This window comes from Rhinopithecus bieti, unplaced genomic scaffold (genome assembly GCF_001698545.2).
Source record: "Rhinopithecus bieti isolate Rb0 unplaced genomic scaffold, ASM169854v2 scaffold_5840, whole genome shotgun sequence".
In the NCBI taxonomy this organism is placed as follows: domain Eukaryota; kingdom Metazoa; phylum Chordata; class Mammalia; order Primates; family Cercopithecidae; genus Rhinopithecus; species Rhinopithecus bieti.
Genome location: NW_016804838.1, coordinates 171195 through 191714, shown reverse-complemented (window position 1 = coordinate 191714; position 20520 = coordinate 171195). Strand labels below are relative to the sequence as shown.

Here is a 20520-nt window from a genome sequence, read left to right as displayed (position 1 = left end):
TCCCAGGAGCACAAGGTATCATGCCAGGGAGGTGGGGTAGAGCTGCTGTTCTTTCCTAAAGAGACTCTAGGATGACAAAGAGAGAAGGAAGATCAACAAGAAGGAAGAAGATGGGGCTTGGACCAGCACAGGGAGTTAAAGGATGAACACTGGTCAGAGTCTGGACATATTTTGAATGGGCCCATTGAAAGAAAGAGGAACTGGCCGGGTTTGGTGACTCACGCCTGTAATCCCAGCACTCTGGGAGGACAAGGCGGGTGGACCACAAGGTCAGGAGTTCAAGACCAGTCTGGCTAACATGGTGAAACCCCGTCTCTACTAAAAATAAAAAAAACTAGCTGGGCGTGGTGGCACATGCCTGTAATCCCAGCTACTGGGGAGGCTAAGGCAGGAGAATTGCTTGAACCAGGACCCGGGAGGTGGAGGCAGCAGTGAGCCCAAGATGGCACCACTGCACTCCAGCCTGGGCTACAGAGCTAGACTCTGTCTTGAGAGAAAAAAAAAAAAAAAAAGAAAGAGGAGTTCTGGCCAGGCGCGGTGGCTCACTCCTGTAATCCCAGCACTCTGGGAGGCGGAGGCAGGTGGATCATGAGGTCAGGAGTTCAAGACCAGCCTGGCCAACATGGTGAAACCCCGTCTCTACTAAAAATAAAAAAAATTAGCTGGGCGTGGTGGCACATGCCTGTAATCCCAGCTACTGGGGAGGCTGAGGCAGGAGAACTGCCTAAACCGGGACCCGGGAGGTGGAGGTAGCAGTGAGCCCGAGATCGTGCCACTGCACTCCAGCCTGGGCTACAGAGTTATCCTCTGTCTCAAAAAAAAAAAAAAAAGAAAAGAAAAAAGAAAGAGGAGTCCTGGCCAAGTGCGGTGGCTCACGCCTGTAATCCCAGTACTTCGGGAGGCTGAAGCAGGAGAATCACTTGAACGCAGGAGGCAGAGGTTGCAGTGAGCTGAGATCATGCTACTGCACTCCAGCCTGGCAACAGAGCGAGACTCCATCTCAAAAAGAAAGAAGGGTCTAGAACAATCCCAGATTTTGGTTTGAACACCTGAAGGACCACTGTGGGAGAAGCAGGCTGGGGCCAGCACGAGCTCTGGCTGTCAGGTCACCATGCACCACAGACACCCAGGTGGAAATGCAGAATAAGCAGCTGGACCTAAGCCTGGAGTCCAGGGACAAATCAGCCCTGCAGGTGTAACTGTGGAAGCCGTCCGTGTGCTTGGGTGCCGTAGCACCTGCAGGTTGGGGAGGATCATCCAGCAACAGGGGCGGGGGCTGGTGGGGAGCGGGCAGGGGACCAGGAGAAACAGTGAGCATGGTGAGTGGCCTGGTGTTTCCAGAGAAACAGCACTGACTCGATGGGGCCACTCCAGGCAGCAGCAAGAGGAAGTGTGAGTGGAGGGGTGTGGTGGGGCCTGGGGAGCTGCTGGACAGAGGACTCTGAAGGGCACGCAGTGGGGACTGAGCAGGTGCCACGCCAAAAACAGGGCGGGCCCAGGAAACGGAGAAGCAGACTCGTGACATGGGACGGGGGTGACGTGGGATGTGGGAGAGATGGACTTCTGCAGGACCCCAGGGAACCTGACAGAAAAGCTGGGTGGAGGCAGTGACTGCCATGCTGAGGAGCGAGCTGTGGGTGAGAGGAGATAGGGCCATTTCAGGAACGTGGAACGTGGGGTGCCTAAGGACCTCGAGTGGGATACAGAACAGGCAGATGCAGGAGAGGGTTCAAACGAGCCATGGCTGAAGACAGGCTGGGGAGACGCTGGCCCTTGGACCAGTAGGGAGGAGACCCTGAGGGGGCAGGTCCCGGGGGAACTGGCCAGAGCTTCCCCAAAAATGCTGGGATGCCAGGACACCTGGAATCAGACCAAATGAACCCAGATGGATCAAGAGGAATGAAGAGTGGACACGAAGCTGAAACCACAGGCAAGTTTCTGGAACTGCCAGGAGGGTCATCTCAGAGGAATCTGGGGGGCGGGAGCGGGGAAGCCGCAGAGGGAAGCATGCAATGGGGCCGAGTGAGGCGTGAGAGGAAGCAGGTGCGGAGCGCACTTTCAGACGCTGAGGTGCGTGGGAAGGCGAGCGAGGCTACAGGGAGTCTCCAAGGCTGCAGGGGGAGTCTCCGGGTAACGTGAGAAAGGCAGGTGGCAAGACCCGCAGAGGGCAGCCTCCAACAAGCCCGCAGAGGTGGAAGGGCCCGGCACCTGCACAGATGGCTGCAGACCAGCTTCAGCTGCCCACCCCATCTGAAGCCACCATTACAGGTGGATCCATGCAGCAGACAAAGAACAAGGGTCCAATCTGCCAGCCAGGATCTGGACTATGGTGTTCATTTTATTAGAAAACATAAATCCTCATTCACAAGACCACTTGGCATAGTCACCTCTGGGCAACCTTCCGAGGGCCCTGAAGTCAATAATTAGTGACCCCTTATTTCCTGTAGCCATGAAGACTCAAGGAGAATTTAACCCCCAGGGAACATCCCTGCTGCCCCGTGCCCGGCAATGGAAGTTCAGTACATACTTGAGGACCTGGGCGACAGTGTTCGGCCCGTACCACTGGCCTATGGACTTGCCTTCGCCAACTCCCATTTGCGCTGCAGGGAACAGATCCAGATTAGCAACACCACCCGCCCCGACCATCCCAACGCCCCCAGCCCTGACCTCTGGTGGCACGTGGTGCCAGGAGACATCAAAGGAAGGCCTGGACAGCACCCTACCCAGCCTCAGGTGGAAGGATGCCCCAACAAGATCGGGGGAGGAGTAAAGGGACAAACAAGGTCTCGGGGACTGTCCTTCACGATGAACTTAGAAAAGGGCAGAAGCCAGAAATGAAGGGACCACTTCCTTCTGTAAGTGAAAACACAGGCTCAAAAGCCGGCCTTGCCTGCAAGAAAGGCCAGCTCCTCTTTACTCGCTCCATGCCAGTCTGAGCATTCACATTCACTGATGGGGTGAGGCCAACTTCCCCAGGCTGTGCCGAGCACCAGGCACTGCAAGCCGCATGGACAGCAGGAAGGGCAAGGCCCAGGGTCTAGGCCGGGGTGGGACGGGGGTGACGTGGGATGACACGGGGGTGATGTGACAGCAGTGCACAGGCCGTCAAGAGGTCAGTGTTTACAGGTTTACAGCCTCCTGCTCTACATCCCACAACACCAGAAAAGCTCTTAGGGGAAACCGACCACTCCACCCTCTCCAAACAGCCCGGGTGGGGCCTGGCACAATCCGCAGCCTCCCACCTATCTGGTGAATGGAGTAGTAACTGTCTTTCCTGTCGATGAACGCGTTGAGGACGCTGAAGTAGCTGTCTGGCTGCCTCTTCCTTTGTGTCCACCTCCAATCTGTTGGAAAAAAAATTACAGGTATGCTCTACCATAAATATGAGAAACAAGAAACAAGTTTTCACTTTCACACTCAAGATACAGATGGCATAAAAACCTTTTTCAGAATCTTTTCTTTTTTTTTTATTTGGAAACAGAGTCTCGCTCTCTCACCCAGGCTGGAGTGCAGTGGTGCAATCTCGGCTCACTGTAACCTCTGCCTCCCGGGTTCAAGCGATTCTCCTGCCTCAGCCTCCCGAGTACCTGGGACTAAAGGCGTGTGCTACCACGCCTAGCTCATCTTTGTATTTTTAGTAGAGACGGGGTTTCACCATGCTGGCCAGGATGGTCTTGATCTTCTGACCTTGTGATCCACCCGTCTCGGCAAAAAAAAGCGTTGGGATTACAGGTGTGAGCCACCACGCCCAGCCAGAATCTTTTAAAAGTAAAAACCCATGTTCTCCAGGATTTCAAATACATATATGCCAAGTTATCAAAACAAATCTGTACAGAAAACAGTTTCAGTAATTTAAAACGTTTATCACCATTCATCTTTTTTTTTTTTTTTTTTCCCCAGATAGGGTCTAACTCTGTTGCAGAGGCTGGATGGAGTGCAGTGGCACAATCTCAGCTCACTGCAGCCTCCATCTCCCGGGTTCTAGCAATTCTCCGTATCAGTCTCCTGAGTAGCTGGGACTACAGGCAGGAGCCACCACGCCTGGCTAATTTTTGTATTTTTTGTAGAGACGGGGTCTTGCCATGTTGCCCAAGCTGATTTATCAGCATTCTTTAAAGTCAGTTTTTTAAATCAATAAAAACAAGTGGCTCATTACTCAAGAAAACCTCAAGTTCTACTTTGTGTTTTACCTGTGACCTGCTCTAAAAAGCCCTGACCCCACAGTCCCCTTTGCTTCCTGAGAACACCGTGGCCATGCACCCTCCCCAGGGCTGTGACTCACCTCGGCCTAGGTGCCGGCACACCAGGGCTTGGGCAAAGATCATCTGTCCACACCGCAGCATGCAGCCCCAGCCCGTGTCCGAGGTGGGGCCTGTCCCCCCTGTCACGGCAGACAGAGAGAGAAGTGTTCATGGCCAGATGGCCCCACAGGCCACGAGCCCACTGGCCAGAGGTGGCGGGTCAGTCCCACACCACAGGCACCGACCGACTCCCTCATCCATCAGCTCCACTTGGGGCAACACACACCTCTTAGGACTCAGTAACGCCAAGGGCCACATTTACTGGAGAGTGAAATGTCCCGACAACCTCCTCAAAATGGGCAAAACACACGAACAAGTCAGTCACGGAGTAAAAGGAAGTCTGACAAACATACGAAGACGCTGACCCCCACAAGTCATCCAGAAAATGCAAAGTTAAACAAGACAAGTCATTTTCCAATTGCCAGAAAGGCAGAAATTCAAAGGTCTGATGACATCCAGGGCTGCCGGGAGCACAGGAAGGGCCGCAAGAGCAGCAGCTCAGCCCTTCCAGCACAGGTGCCTGGGCCCTTCCCTCACAGCCACTCCCTGGGGCCCAGAAAGATGGACAACATGCACCACGCAACCGCGCGGCATGTGGCAGGCACGTGGGAAACACTGCCAGTCCACAGCAGGGGTCCAGTGGAATGCCACTGCACAGTGGTGACAACAGAGAGGGCCACCTGTGTGGCAGGCAAGAGGCTGGCAGGTGGCTGCACACCAGGGTGAGAAGCAGAGATTCAGGGGTCAGACCACAAGGTTCGCCCTGTGCCCACCGTTAGGCTTCCGGCAGCTTCTCCACGCACTGGCAAGGACGATAAACCCTGTGTCTTGGGGTAGTGGTGGCTGTCACCCACCGACAACCCAGTCAGCAGTGCCCATGATCACCCTCGCTCCACTGCTGATAAAAACGTATCTCAGAGCCAGGCGTGCTGGTGTGCACCTGTAGTCCCAGACACTCAGGAGGTACTCCTTGAGCCCAGGAGTTCAAGTCCAGCCTGGGCAACACAGCGAAACTCCATCTATTAAAAAAATGAATAACTTAAAAAAATCATCTCTGTGGGGCTAAGAAGGAAACACACCACACTTGACCTTCAGAACTGCAATAGGACTGCTTCATCTGCAGGGTTCATCCCCAGCTTCTACCTCCTCCACAAGGCCTCTGCCAAACCAGAAAGGCTTCGCTCCAGTCCCGTTCTCCTTCCCAGCATGCGGCAGGGTGGCTGTGAAGGAGATGGAGGCCGGGGACAAACCTGCATCCAAGGCCGCCCAGAGAGCAGGTTCAGCGCAGCTGCAAAACAAGCCCTTGTGGAACGAGCAACTCTTCCCAGGGCACATCTGACAAGTTTGTCATTAAAATATATCATTAAATATCAATATTTCCAGGGTACATCTGACAAGGTGTATCATTAAATATCAACCTAAGGAGACACTGTCGTGTGTCCCTACGCGTCAGTGTTCTCCATCGTCAAGCCACTGTGGCTACTGGACCTTCCACCTCACTTCAGGATAAAGAATGAAACCACCCCTAGAACAGGGAGCAAACCCTGACCCGGCACTGAGGAAGCATGACGCCAGCCCAGCCCTCACCTCCGGCCTCAGTTCTCCGCTGGTGAGAGCGAGGCTGAGAACCAGTCCCCATCTCCTTCCAGCTCCAGGGCATACAACAATGATGAATGGCTTTTAACAGAACGTACTTTAGTGTTACATAAAAACAGGTCACATTCACCTGGCCCTTCAAATCTCCCCACAGGTAAGTGCGGAAAATACTAAAAAAGATGAGGGCTACAGAGAATGGCTTCCAAACATTCTGGACCTAAGTAAGAAACACACTGTAGAGCCGTGACCCAGAACACACATTCAAATATGCAAATAGAACTAAATCCCTGCAGCAGCATGCCGCCTGCCCACGGCGGACACACACTGTTTTCTATGCCATTCTGTCCTACATTTAAAACAATGTTGGTCGTGACTCATGATACTGACTTCCAGCTCCAGGAATAAATTGTGATTTGCAGTTGAAAAAACACTGGCCTAGAGTCAGGAGCCGTGGATTCTGACTCTGCCACTACTACAAGGGAGGCCTCAGCCAATTCATTTAACCAGGATTGCTGTGAAGATTCAAATGAAGTGCGTGGCGTATTGAAGTCAAATCTACAAGCCTCAGTTTTCCTCCTTCCTAAAAACATGTATATTTTGTCCCATGTTGTAATAAAACAGAGTACTTACCAATGGCTGGAAAGTTTTTCCTGTATGTAAACCAAAGTCTAGATGCCACATCAGACAAGATCTCGTCCTTTTCTAGAGGTTGTTTAAAAGAAAAAAAAACACACACACACACAACGCCTTAAGTTTGCAAGTCACATGTTATGGCAGAGTTAGCAGAGAACAATGATCACAAAATGCTTCTGCAGGCCAAGCGGTCAGACCAGGGTGGGCTCCAGCATGGCCGATACCTGTGAAAATGCTGTATTTTCTACCCAGTATCCAAACGGGCTCTGAGGTCTCCGGAAAATCTTCACACTCAGCAAACCGGAGAGTGTCGTAGGTCAGAGTAGCTGTTGAAACCAAAGACGTGCAATTGTCAGACATTTATAATTTCATAAACTAGTATCAAAAGAGCCATTTATAGCACTTCTGTGCTGAAGAGAACAATCGTAAATTCTTCCAACAGCAGCACACCCTCTCGTATCTCGGGCCTACCAAGACACCCACCATGGATGGAGTAAACTCTTGGGAAAGTGCAGAAGGCCCTGCTGGGCAGTTGCTCCGCTAATGTACGGGGACAGGGAGGTGGGGCCAGCATGCTACTTCCTGAGCCTTTCATATTCTGAGCCATTGAGTGTCTAACAGCTGACACGAGGGTGAGAGGCCAAGCTAGGGGCCAACCTGAGGGGCGAGAAAGCAAAAAAATAAAATAAAAAGCCACCCGATTTGAGCACTTACTTTAGACTTAAAACATGTTTAAAACGTAAAGGACAAAAATAAAATGAAACCACCCCCTTCATCTTTGCTCACAAGGGAAGCCACAGAAGAAACAGAACAAGGAGTCATTTTTCATGGCCATCCTAAGGTTTACCAAATGTCACCTTGGCAGCATGTTCAGAGTCACTGTGATGAAGGCACGTGCTCTGAGGCAAGAAACACTGAGCTGCTGGGAAGACTAGGGGTTCTCGTCTACCCCAATTTCCTGGTGAGGAGCAGGTGCTGGAGAAGAATGCGGTGCTACTCCCAGGTAGGAAGTCCACCCCTGGACACTGAGAGATCAAACCCTCTGCCAAGTCCCCAGAGGTACCTGGGTACAAAGAGCCTAGTAATCAAGGACTGAACCTGTTTTCATTTCAACAATGCTACCAGAAAAGCATGCCACCACTTCCATGTGGCAACACCCCACCTTTTTTTTTTTTTTGAGATGGAGTCTTGCTCCGTCACCCAGGCTGGAGTGCAGTGGCATCAGTGATCTCGGCTCACTGCAAACTCTGCCTCCAAGGTTCACGCCATTCTCCTGCCTCAGCCTCCCAAGTAGCTGGAACCACAGGTGCCTGCCACCACGCCCAGCTAATTTCTTGTATTTTTAGTAGAGACACGGTTTCACTATGTTAGGCATGATGGTCTCAATCTTCTGACCTATGGATCCGCCCGCCTCAGCCTCCCAAAGTGCTGGGATAACAGGCGTGAGCCACCACGCCCAGCCGGCAACACCCTACTTTCTAAGGAGGCAGCTGGCTGCAGAGTCGTGGTGTTGACCCACTGCGCTCATGAGCCCTGCACGCCATCTTACTCTGTTTCATTTCAGTTAAGAAACCAGGCCAGGCGCAGTGGCTCACGCCTGTAATCCCAGCACTCTGGGAAGCCGAGGTGGGCATATCATCTGAGGCCAGGAGTTTGAGACCAGCCTGGGTCAGTATGGTGAAACTCCGTCTCTACTAAAAGTACAAAAATTAGCCGGGCATGGTGGCAGGCGCCTGTAATCCCAGCTACTTGGGAGGCTGAGACGGGAGAATCACTTGAATCCAGAAGTGGAGGCTGCAGTGAGCTGAGACTGCGCCACTGCACTCCAGCCTGGGTGACAAGAGTGAAACTCCATCTCAAAAAGAAGAAAAAAAAAGAAACTAGAGAGGGCCAGGGTCTTCCTGTCCACAAAACTGTGGCTGAGGATACCCATGTCCCACAATGTTCCTGAAAAGAAGGTGCCAGCCAGCAGCAAGGCACCAGCCCAAACACCCACGTGACGAGATGCACATCGCGTATTCTGGGCTGGCACCAGAGGCATCTCTCTCCAGCTGCTCTTCAGGGAACCAGGAACACACAACTCTCATCTGCTGCCTCTCCAGCTCTGATGGTGCCTGATCACTCATCCTTCAGCAGCAACTTCATAGCCATCTTTTGCAAATCAATCACTTATAAATTTCTCCCACATCTAAATTTACTATTTGATAACAACCCCACACTTCGATATGAATGACATACGCTAATTATAAAAAACTACTGAAGACTACAAAAATACACAAATCACGTGAAGCCTCGTGGCCCAGCAATGACTCCTTCCAGAAGTCTTTATGCACAGGTTCACAGGTGAAATCACACTATGCCCGCGGTGTCCTCGGCATGCACGGGTTCACAGGTGAAATCACACTATGCCCGCGGTTTCCTCGGCATGCACGGGTTCACAGGTGATCCACTATGCCACCGGTTCCTCGGCCTGCAGGGTTCACAGGTGATCACACTATTGCCGCGGTTTTCCTCGGCATGCACGGTTCACAGGTGAAATCACTATGCCGCGGTTCTCGTGCTTAGCGTAAACACAGATCTCCACGTAGCGGACACTACAAAGCATCGTGTGTGTATTCCTGTGCTATGCCACAGGGCAGGGGCAGTCAGGTTCAAGCCCAGCTTGGGTACTGGCTAAACTGTAGTTCCTGGACCACTTACTAATTCTAAGTGTGATGTTCCTCATCCATAAAATGGTACACAGGACGCTCAGAATCATGGCTGTGACTTCCTGAACCTTCCATGAGGTGCGGCTGGCGACAGAAGGCTCCAATGGCAGCTTGTCATTAACTCAAAGGATCAGAATCCCCAGGGTCAAGGCACACCATTTTACTAGCCCTAAAGCTTAATTGTATCGGCGACTACATTCCAATACAAGGTTTGAAGTACCGCAAGCATCTCCCCAGGCAGTCGATACCACATCCACAGCAGAGGGCCTACGGATCATTAACGATTCTCAGCTGTCGGGATACCCCAGTGCCCTCTCTGCCCTTTTCCTTAGAGCAGCGCTGTGGCTTCCTGGCAAGGGAAACAGGCATTTGGAGTAGGCTGGAGCCGATGAAGCAGCTTCCACAGCAGGGCTTTGTCAACAGCTCTGCATCTTCTTTCTTCCCTTTCTTTTTTTTTTTTTTTTTCTGAGACAGGCTCGTGTGGTACCCAGGCTGCCGTTAACAGTGGCAGTCAGCTTGCGCGCCTCAACTCCCAAGCTCAATCATCCTCCGTCTCAGTCTGCTGAGCAGCTGAGACTACAGCATGTGCACCACACTCCGCATTTTTTATTTTTTTTATTTTTTTTTGTAGAGTGGGGTTCATGATGTTGTCCAAGTGCTCTCACACTCTAGGCTCAAGCAATCCCACCTGCCTTAGCCTCCTGAGTGCTGATTACCCGGCATGAACCACTGCACCTGGGCCCCAGAGCTCTGCTCTTTATATTCACTTGTTCCTGCTTTCAGAGACGTATCAACGAACTTGCTTGGGATGTGAAATAAATAAAGTCCCACGTTGTACATTCTCTCCCACCTTTTTATATATATAGGTTACCTTGTTGCACATGATTCCAACAACTGGAATTGGTGAATTAAGGTCCTGCACTTTTTTTTTTTTTTTTTTTTTTGTGATGGAGTCTCACTCTGTTGCCCAGGCTGGAGTGCAGCGGCACGATCTTGGCTGCATGCAGCCTCTGTCTTCCGGGTTCAAGCAATTCTCCCGCCTCAGCCTCCCGAGTAGCTGGGATTACAGACACCCGCCACCATGCCCGGCTAATTTTTGTATTTTTAGTAGAGACAGGGTTTCACTATTTGGCCAGGATGGTCTCGATCTCCTGACCTCAAGTGATCCATTCGCCTCGGCCTCCCAAAGTGCTGGGATTACGGGCGTGAGCCATCGCACCTGACCCACACCTATCTTTTTAAAGAGCTGAAAAACATCATGATGTCCCCACTACCTCTCTAAAGCCACTCCTGAATCTTCAGAAGTCCCTGCTATTCTTTGACCTCTAGGCTTTATTCAGTATATAGACTAAAATCCAGAAAATTTATTCTCAAGGAAAAAGGATGCAAACACCACCGGTCTAATTTCAGTGCTGCAGGACAATGATTCCATCTTGCTGTTGCAACATTCTTCTCATGTTTGAGACCGTTCCAAGGCACCAGCTTTGAACTAAAGATACACATATCTTTTATTTAAAGTACAGCAGAGCTAAATGAACACTTTGGCAAGTATCTCTTTGTAGACTACAGATGTTCCTTAACTCAGGATGGGATCATGTCCAATAAACCCATTGTAAGTTGAAAATACTTAAGTCAAAAATGCACTGAGGCCAGGCACAGTGGCTCATGCCTGTAATCCCAGCACTTTGGGAGGCCAAGGCAGGTGGATCACCTGAGGTCAGGAGTTCCAGACCAGACTGGTCAACATGGTGAAATCCCATCTCTTTTAAAAACATAAAAAATTACCCGGGTGTGGTGGCAGGCGCCTATAGTCCCAGTGACTCAGGAGGCTGAGGCAGGAGAATCGCTTGAACCCAGGAGGCGTAGGCTGCAGTGAGCTGAGATAGCGCCACTGCATTCCAGCCCAGGTGGCAGACTGAAACTCTATCTCAAAAAAAAAAAATTGAATACACGTAACCTACCTAACATCACAGCTTAGCCTGGCCTGCCTTAAATGTGCTCAGAACACCTACATCAGCCTACAACTGGGCAAACTCACCTGGCAACACAGTGTCCCGTACAGCAGGGGTCATCCCCCTCATCACTGGCTGACGAGGAGCTCTCTGGCATCTCCAGAGTACCTGGGGGCATATTGCTGGCCCAGGAAAAGATCAAAATTCAAAACGTGAAGTATGGTCTCTATAGAATGCATACTGCTTTCACACTCGTAAAGCCAAAAATTTGTAAGTCAAACCATGGTAGTTTGGAAACCATCTGTATTTCAGAAGAATGTGGCGTATTGTCATTGGGAAAAGGACCATATTGTTGAATCAATAGCAGTCTATAATATCAGAATCTGGAAACTGAGAAACAGGATGTCTAGTTTCCCATATTAAAAATATAAATGATAAAGGAATGAGAGAAATAGACAAGGAAGAAAAGGAAAAAGGCTCCCTCTGAAAGTAGGGTAACGAGGCCTGAGCAGCTGTGAAGTTGAGAAATTTTCAACACGGCAGCAGTAAAATGCAAAGTTGTTCTATTTCTTAGATTTATTAGTAAACTTTATAGGCAACGAAGCCAACTTCAGAGTGAAGAGAATAAGAGGTGTTGCATTAAGTTCAAATACACCACCATACCTCCAGCTGTAACTGGGAAAATGACCAGCGTGTGGCCTCAGATTCCTCACTGCATAAACCATCAAGGAGACCAGGAAACCCAAGGGGAGCAACACCAAGGAGCAATCACAGTGCTTGGCAGTGAACAGGACTAGCACAGCCACGGCGAACGTGACCCACGGGGTCCCTAAGGAGGGCTCCCACACCACTGTGCCCCACGCTGTGCGGCTCCTCCGTCTAGAGAAATGCACTCCAGCCCTTCCCAGACTCCTGCCCTCTATTGGGAGTGAGTCACACATCCCCCTAGGACTAGTTGCGGACACACTGAAAACACGATCCCTTGCTTCTCTCACCACACTGCGCCCTCCTCTCTGTATCGTGGAGGACGCTAAGAGTGGGGAGTGTCTGCACGTCACACCTGGAGCACGTTCCTGACGGCAGAGCACCAGCTGTGGAGTCAGAAGTCTGAGCCCACCACTGAGCAGCTACGCAGCCCTCCAGGCAAGTGACCATCCTGTGACTTGGTGTCCTCACTGTGAGACGGACAAGTTAAGGTACAGGAAGAGTTCTAAATCACACAGGAGCAGCAACTGCTCTCTCAGGGCCAGCCTTCTCAAATCACTGAAACGGGTGAGCAGTCAAGACCCAGCGTGGATGGATGTATTATGTAAGCAGAGGTGCAGCAGAGTACAAGGTCAACAGAGACCCAACCAAACGTGAGTCTCTTTACCACTGAATCCAACATCACACACCTTTCTGGGAGAGAGTGACTGCATTTAGAGAACAACAGCCTGCCGCCCCGCTTCATAGGCTGGCTCCAAGGACCAGAGAGACCTGCAGCAATTCCTACAAAAGAGCCAACAAAGACTCTCAGACTCGCATCCCTTCAGTTATGAGGAGGGCTTCCCTGTACTCTAGGGGGGGCCCACGTTGTCCCTCTCATGGAGGACAGGAGGGAATACCCTAGGCGGGCCCTCCGGGCAGAACTCACTCCTCCTGGACACCCTCACAGCTCCAGGTGAAGAGGAAGACACAATAAGTAGCCATGGACTGAGGCATCAGAACGGTACAGAGACCTCTGTGACCTTCCAGATCCTACTTTACAATGGAAGAAGGAGAACTTTTTTGGAATTAACACTTCTAATTTCTTTTTTTTTTTTTTTGAGATGGAGTTTTGCTCTTGTCACCCAGGCTGGAGTGCAATGGCGCAATCTTGGCTCACTGCAACCTCCGCCTCCCGGGTTCAAGCACTTCTCCCGCCTCAGCCTCCCAAGTAGCTGGGATTACAGGCATGTGCCTTCAAGCCTGGCTAATTTTGTATTTTTAGTAGAGATGGGTTTCTGCCATGTTGGTCAGGCTGGTCTCGAACTCCTCATCTCAGATGATCAGCCTGCCTCAGCCTCCCAAAGTGCTGGGATTACAGGCGTGAGCCTCCACGCCTGGCCAACACTTCTGATTTCTACTGAGGTTTGCTTCTGGAGTCTGACAGCCTGCTTGATAGCTACAGGACAGACACAAGCCTGGACTTCTTCCAACATCAGTCTCCTCACCCACGAAATGGGGCACAGCCACCATATTTCCCAGTGGGGTGAGAACCCACAATGGGTACAAAACTAACACTCACAATCACTGACATTTGCAGATCGACCAACACGATGATTCCATTCTCAAACGTTCCTTCTTTTTTTTGACACAGGGTCTGGCTCTGTCACCCAAGCTGGAGTGCAGTGGTGTGATCTCAGCTCATTGCAACCTCCCCCTCCCAGCCTCAAGGGATCCTCCCACCTCAGCCTCCTTAGTAGCTGGGACTACAGGCATGCATCATCATGCCTAATTTTTGTATTTTTTTGTAGAGGTGGGGTTTCGCTATGTTAACCAGGCTGGTCTCCAACTCCTGGGCTCCAGTGATCCACCCACCTCAGCCTCCCAAAGTGCTGGGACTACAAGTGTGAGCCACCATGCCCGGCCAGGTTCCTTCACTGACTCTCAGATGAATGAGATCCACTTAGGCCTGAGGCCAGCTGCCTCAGCGATTCTCCATGGAAAGGTTCCCTTGCCTTATTTTACAGCCCGTCATAATTTCACCATCTTCACATGCCATGTCATGTGATTTATAAGGTAATTCATGTAGCCCCTGACAAAAAAGGAGTCAAGCTTCAAAAAAATACCCATTGGCCGGGCACAGTGGCTCATACCTGTAATCCCAGAACTTTAAGAGGTTGAGGTGGGTGGATCACCTGAGGTCAGGGCTTCAAGACCAGCCTGGCCAACATGACAAAACCCTGTTGCAGTAAGCTGAGATCATGCCACTGCACTCCAGCCTGGACAACAAAGAAAAAAAATATATATATGTATATATATATATACATACATATATATATATATATACATACATATATATATATACATACATATATATATACATACATATATATACACATACATATACATACGTATATATATACATACGTATACGTATATATATATACGTATATATACACACACACACACACACACACACACACGTCCCATCTCCAGACTCCCAGGTAATGATTTTAATTTGAAATTAGATAACATGCAAGGCCAGGTGCGGTGGCTCATGCCTGTAATCCCAGCACGTTAAGAGGCCAAGATGAGAGGATCACTTAAGCCCAGGAGTTTGAGACCAGCCTGGGCAACACAGGCAGACCCTGTCTCTCTTTAAAAAAAAAAAAAAATTTAGCTATGCATGGACACCTGTAGTCTTAGCTACTGAGGAATGTGAGGCAAGAAGATCACTTGAGCCCAGGAGACCAAGGCTGCAATGAGCTGTGGCTGCCACTCTGTACTCCAGTCTGGGCGATGAAGTGAGACCCTGCCTCAAAAAAATCAAAAAAAGATGACACGCAGGAGGAACAAGATGAAGAGGTAGGCCGGGTGCGGTGGCTCACGCCTATAATCCCAGCACTTTGGGAGGCCGACGTGGGCAGATCACTTGAGGTCAGAAGTTCGAGAACAGCCTGGCCAACATGGTGAAACCCCATCTCTACTAAAAATGTTTAAAAAATTAGCCAGGCATGGTGGTGCACACCTGTAATCCCAGCTACTCGGGAGGCTGAGGCAGGAGAATCTCTTGAACCCAGGAGGCAGAGGCTGCAGTGAGCCAAGACAGAGCCAGTCTGGGCAACAGTGAGACTCCATCTGAAAAAAAAAAAGACGGAGAGGTACTGTACACCTTAAGAAAGAGCCCCCTTAGAAGCCGTTCTCCCATTTGGTCAGCTGGATCCCAGACACTTGATTTTCCACACCCTCTTCCCTGGGACTTCTGCGATCTCAAGTAGAAGAGGACAGATGGTATTTTAATAACATAGTAATTCCATTAGAAAAAAAATGTGACTTAATATTATTAATCTGACAGGCAGAAATGTTGGGAATTGGACTCAATGAATTTAACCAACTTCTCTCCATTTAGTACCAATTACACTTCATTCAACCAGGGAGAACTACAAAAAACATACAAGTAAATTTAAGAGCTTGCTGTAAAGCACTCCATTTTGAAGAAATCTTCCTAAAACACTTAGAAGTTATTTTCCAGAAGATTTATATTTTATAAATTCAATAAAGGGTTCTTCTTTTCCTTTAGAAAACTGTTAGCTTTAAGATAACAGTTTGCATATGATTACTCCTTTTTTTTAAAATCCCCAAGAGTTTACATGAGAATGCTAGTAGTTCAGTCCTGAATGAAAATAGAGAAAGAGAGAAAAGAACTCCAAATTTAGCTACATCAGAAAACTAGAAAACAGTTTCAGTGCACACACTGGGCAGAATGCGCATATTAAAACCCACTCCCCGTGCAGCCTTTGCATTCATTACATGTTATGCTAACATACAGGATTTATGTTAAACTCTACACACTGAAAGTTTTTATAGTAGGAGAATGTGTAGGTTATCATTAATTCAAGTTGTTTTTTTTTTTATTACCAACCACATGCCAGACACAAGTGATGCAAGCACAAGATACCAGCTCTGTCCTCAAGGAATGGCAGTGTGGCTATTTAAGTGCTGGCACCTGCCAGTCCTCTGAATAGGGAGCATGCTTTTAGGGACAGTGCTAGGAACTGGTGGAGAACACAGCCACACCGTGGTCTGCCTGCCACCTCCTGGACCTCCCCACACCCGCAGAGGCCCTTGGCCTCTTTTCTTTCCCACCCACATTCAGACCCTGGGTGACCTCATCTGATGTGACCTCCAGTCTACCTCCAGCCCAGGCTTATTCTTTTAGCTCCAAACCTGTAGACCCAAAAGCCCACTGGACATTGCTACAAGGATGTCTAACAGGCGCCTCACATTCAACACACATAAATCCAAACTCACAACAGAAAGCTTTCCACCAGGCAGGACCTCCCCAAGTCTTCCCCATCTGAGTTTCTTAGCTCAGGTCATACACTTTGGAGACATCTCTAACTCCTCCCTCTCTACCTATCCCTCTCCCAACTTCCAATCTATAAACAAATTCTATTGTCTCAACCTCCAAAACATGCAGAAGTCAACCTCTTACCCACCATGAACTAAGCCACTGGCATCTCCTTGCTAGCTTGTTCAACACTCTCTTAGCTGGAATCCTTGCCTCTGCCCTTGTCCCTCTGCAGTACATTCTCAAAAGAGATGCCAGAGCAAGCCTGTTAAACAGTCTATCATGTTACTCCTCCTCTTGAACAAAACCTTCCAAAGGGTTGCCATCCTATTCAGAATAAACACTGAAGTCCTCACTATGACCTGGCAAGGCACCACTATTGACCCTAAGTCACCTCTTTATCCTCAGCTCCTGCTTTTCCCTCCACCACCAGCTGCACCCTAGCCACACCAGGGTCTTCCTACCTGCCCTTCCTCCTACACTGCTTAAGGCTTGGTCAAAACTTCACCTTCAGAGTGAGACCCTTCCTGGCCATCCTGGCTACAATTCTGATCCTCCTCATCCTCGGTCCAAGTCACTGTCCCCCAGGAGCCACGCACTTTGCTGCTAATGCTGGTCTCATGTCTAGAACATTAGCTACCCCAGGGCAATGGTTTTCATCTATGTTGTTACTTCTCTAGTCCTAGTGTCTAGAACAATGCCTAACACACACCTGACAGTCAGTAATAAACAGTGTATTGAATGAATGACTATCAGAACAAACAGACAGAAACTGTATTACACATGGTCAAGGAAGGCAGAATCTTCAAGAACTCTAGAGATCAGAGGAGGGCAGATCATTAATCATCCCTGAAAGGAAATATAACACCAAGAAAGAAGGAAAATTCCCCATGATATCCTACAAACATCATAAATGTTTTTATCTTTTTTTTCTTTTTTGAGACGGAGTCTTGCTCTGTCACCCAGGCTGGAGTGCAGTGGCCGGATCTCAGCTCACTGACTGCAAGCTCCGCCTCCCGGGTTCACGCCATTCTCCTGTCTCAGCCTCCCGAGTAGCTGGGACTACAGGCGCCCGCCACCTCGCCCGGCTAGTTTTTTTTTTTTTTGTATTTTTTAGTAGAGACGGGGTTTCACCGTGTTAGCCAGGATGGTCTCGATCTCCTGACCTCGTGATCCGCCCATCTCGGCCTCCCAAAGTGCTGGGATTACAGGCTTGAGCCACCGCGCCCAGAGACCTTTAAACGCGACTTTCCTACTGATTCCACCTGCAGCAGCATCCCGTGTCCTATTCAAGTATCATCGTGTCAACATGGTTGTCAAGAGAAAATAAAAGACAAAAATAAACTATCATCATGTAACAACGTAACTGTTCTCCTAACCTGAACATGATGATTTTCATATTTTAGGTCATATGACCGACACCGAACTCTGTTTTTGACCTTAACCAAGTCTCTCATATGATACTCCAGCCTCAAGGTGTCGAAATGATAGAGGCAGGGGGCAGACAAATACTAGGCAGAGAGGGGCGGATCACCAGTGAAACCCAACCTTCAAGCCACAGTTTAAAGCCTGAAAGCCAAGCGACGAGTCTCCGATAAATCCACAGACTGGACTGCAAACCTCTCTTCCTGTTTGGTGTGCTTTCCTCTAATTAATCCCCACCCTTCACCTATTTTACATATACTTACCCTTCTCTAATTGGTTTATTACACTGTTGTGCCCATCTTTGAGTGGTGACTTTGTTTTAGCCTTTTTTGCATACTCACAAACAAATCAGCACACACTCCCCATTCTGAGCCCATAAAAGCCCTGGACCCAGCCACGCCAAGGGAGACCACCCGACTTTGGGGGGAAGACCACCCTTGAGTTCCCTCTCTGCTGAGAGCTGTTTCACCACTCAATAAAACTATTCTCCACCCTCCTCACTCTTCGATTGTCAGTGTAATCTCATTCTTCTTGGATGTGGGACAAGAACTAAGGACCCAATGAATGCAGGTACAAAGAAAGCTGTAACACTGTGGCCCTCGGCCCTCTGCCGGGAAAGGGCAGTCGCCCTACGTGACAGCCCACAGCAACTGGAAGCAGCCGGGGGACGGAGCTAGCCCCAGATCTATAGCCTGGAGCAGGGCAAGGGGAGTGACAGGGCTGTTGACACTTTGCAACACCCCCTCTTGGGCTTCAGGGTTGCAAGCATCCCTGCTTAGGCGCCACTACCTTCCCCTTGTCTGGACACCAGAATCCACTGCCCCCTTGTCTGGATGCTGGAGTCCGCCATGGGAGTTGCTTGCCACATGTCTAGCTGTACGCTCTGCAGATCCCACTCTGGTGTCTGCACTTGAAACAGCTGGCGGGACCCGGCACTCACTCACCCACACACCCACTCCCGCCAGGGGCTGAGCATGAAGTCATGGCGGCCATAGTATCCGTGCCAGAGTGCAAACCAGGTGCCACCCGGTGGGCCAAGTAGACAGGGCATCTCCTGCGGCGAGCCCGGACCCAAGCAAGGCCTGGGCAGGGGCCTTGCCAGCTGGAGGTCTCTGGCTGGCAAAGTGGCTGAGAAAAATCCTGCATCACAAACAATACCTAATAAGATATAATACAACAATTGTAAAATAGTAAACAACAAATAGTACACAGCTGCGAATAGTATAACAGTGTCTGACAGTTATTCTAAAAAATAAACTTCACAAGATACATACTTGGTCAACATGCGCCTTAGGGAGTCAGGGCTCCTGTTTCCTCCAACCAACTACCACATTTAGGTGGGGAGCTGCTACAAATCATTTAAACAGATATTTGCAATACGCATTACAGTTTTCCTACTCAGATCTTAATAAATTCGTGTTGTAGCTGCCAGAAAAATAGTAAGTGAAGAATGACATTCAGAATGACAGAATTAAACCAGATGAAAATCTTTCTTTACAGATGGGGGATACTGGATAAAAGGCAAATCAGTTCCCAAAAGAATGAATGGGCTAAAACTTCTGTGTAAAAATATTTCTAGGGCTACTGGGCAAGCGATGGGTTTTGGTACTGACTTAAAACTATCTTGCCAGCAAAAATGGAACGGAAGCATGAAAGAATAGGCAAAAACACTACACACACACACACACACACACACACTTTCTCTCTCTCTCAGGAACCCAAGAAACTAAGACCCGATGACACAAATTCACTATTTCTCTTTCTCGTCACGGAAAAGCAGCTTGGAGGATCTACCGGTTACTAAATTGAAAACAAAAACAAAAAAGATGCGTATATTGTGATAAATACGTCATATTTCTCGCCTCCAACCTACCAATAACTTCATAAAAGTTAAAGAATTTCCATCCCTTCACGCTCAGCTGCGGGAAGGCTACGCTTTCGCCCGCCGCTGGCGTTCCCGGTCCGGACCGCGGCCGCCCCGTCCGCCGCCGCGCCACTCCCCGCCCGGCAGGCTCCGCCGCTCTCCACGGCCGACCTGGCGCAAGGGCCTGTGCAGCCACAACCTCCAGAGCGCTCCGGGCGGGACCGGAAAAGCAGCAGAAGCTCCAGGACAACCGACAGCCGGTTCCGCGGCGCAGAGCGCCGCCGTCCCCCTCCCGCGCCCACCGCCCACCACCCAACACCGCCCCGCGCTCCTGCAGCGCCCGCCGACCCGGCCCAGCCTGGCCCGCACCGGTGTGCCCAGGAGGGAGTCGCGGCAGCCCGGCCCCGAGCAGCAGAGGCCGATAAGGCGAGCACCTCTTGCGGAAAGGCAGGTCCCCGGCAACTCCTCACCTGCGTCCATCTTCCCAGTCCGGCCGCTGACTGACCCAAGCAGCGTCGCTCCGACGGGCCCGCAGCGCGACGCGGCGACGGGACGCCGCGGGGGCCAATCGGGGCGCGCGGCAGGCGGCAAAAACCATACGGCGCGCTAGCGGAAATACGCGGGAGCCGCCATTTTGGCGTACGGCCGGGCCGACGCGAGCCGGGGGCGCCTTGCGAGCGGCGTGGAGTCGTGTCGCGGGACGACGGCTCGCTCTGCTGTCCGACGGGACACTGCGTGCCATGGGTGGCGCTTCCTCTTCTTAGAGGACCCGGGAGCAGTTGTCCAGGCGGCAGGGGCGGGCTCTGTCGCCGTCCGAGCAGCCATCTTGCGGTACGGACGTGCCCGGCGCGCCCATGTCGCCGTACGGTCTGGCCCCGCCGGAGCGACTCCTCCACCCGCCTGCCCGCCTGCCGGCGGACGCTGCGAGGGGCCGGCTGCGCCCCGCTGGTCCCGAAGCAGCCCGAACCCGCGCCTGGCTAGGACGCGGGCGGGGCGGGGCGGGCCC

The 20520-nt window shown here is 50.6% G+C and overlaps 1 protein-coding gene across 6 annotated transcripts in view; it reads right to left on the bottom strand.

Annotated features, from left to right (window-relative positions):
- The window catches only part of ATG4B (autophagy related 4B cysteine peptidase), a 31264-nt gene extending 10769 nt beyond the window's left edge, over window positions 1-20495 (bottom strand). Inside the window, exons 1-8 of one of the 6 annotated variants that reach the window (XR_001885263.1) lie at window positions 19985-20172; window positions 7014-7187; window positions 6755-6856; window positions 6528-6599; window positions 4283-4381; window positions 3243-3344; window positions 2891-3037; window positions 2528-2600 (exon numbers count right to left, since the gene is read on the bottom strand). Coding sequence is in view for 5 of the 6 variants with exons in the window: in XM_017870676.1 (XP_017726165.1) it covers window positions 2528-2600; window positions 2891-3037; window positions 3243-3344; window positions 4283-4381; window positions 6528-6599; window positions 6755-6856; window positions 7014-7187; window positions 19985-19994 (779 nt within the window). In the remaining variant the exon portion in view is untranslated. Of the gene's footprint in view, window positions 1-2527; window positions 2601-2890; window positions 3038-3242; window positions 3345-4282; window positions 4382-4527; window positions 4591-6527; window positions 6600-6754; window positions 6857-7013; window positions 7188-19984 lie in introns of all 6 variants that reach the window. The other 5 variants (XM_017870676.1, XM_017870679.1, XM_017870677.1 and 2 more) reach the window with 5 other exon arrangements.
- Between the last annotated feature and the right edge of the window lie 25 nt (window positions 20496-20520).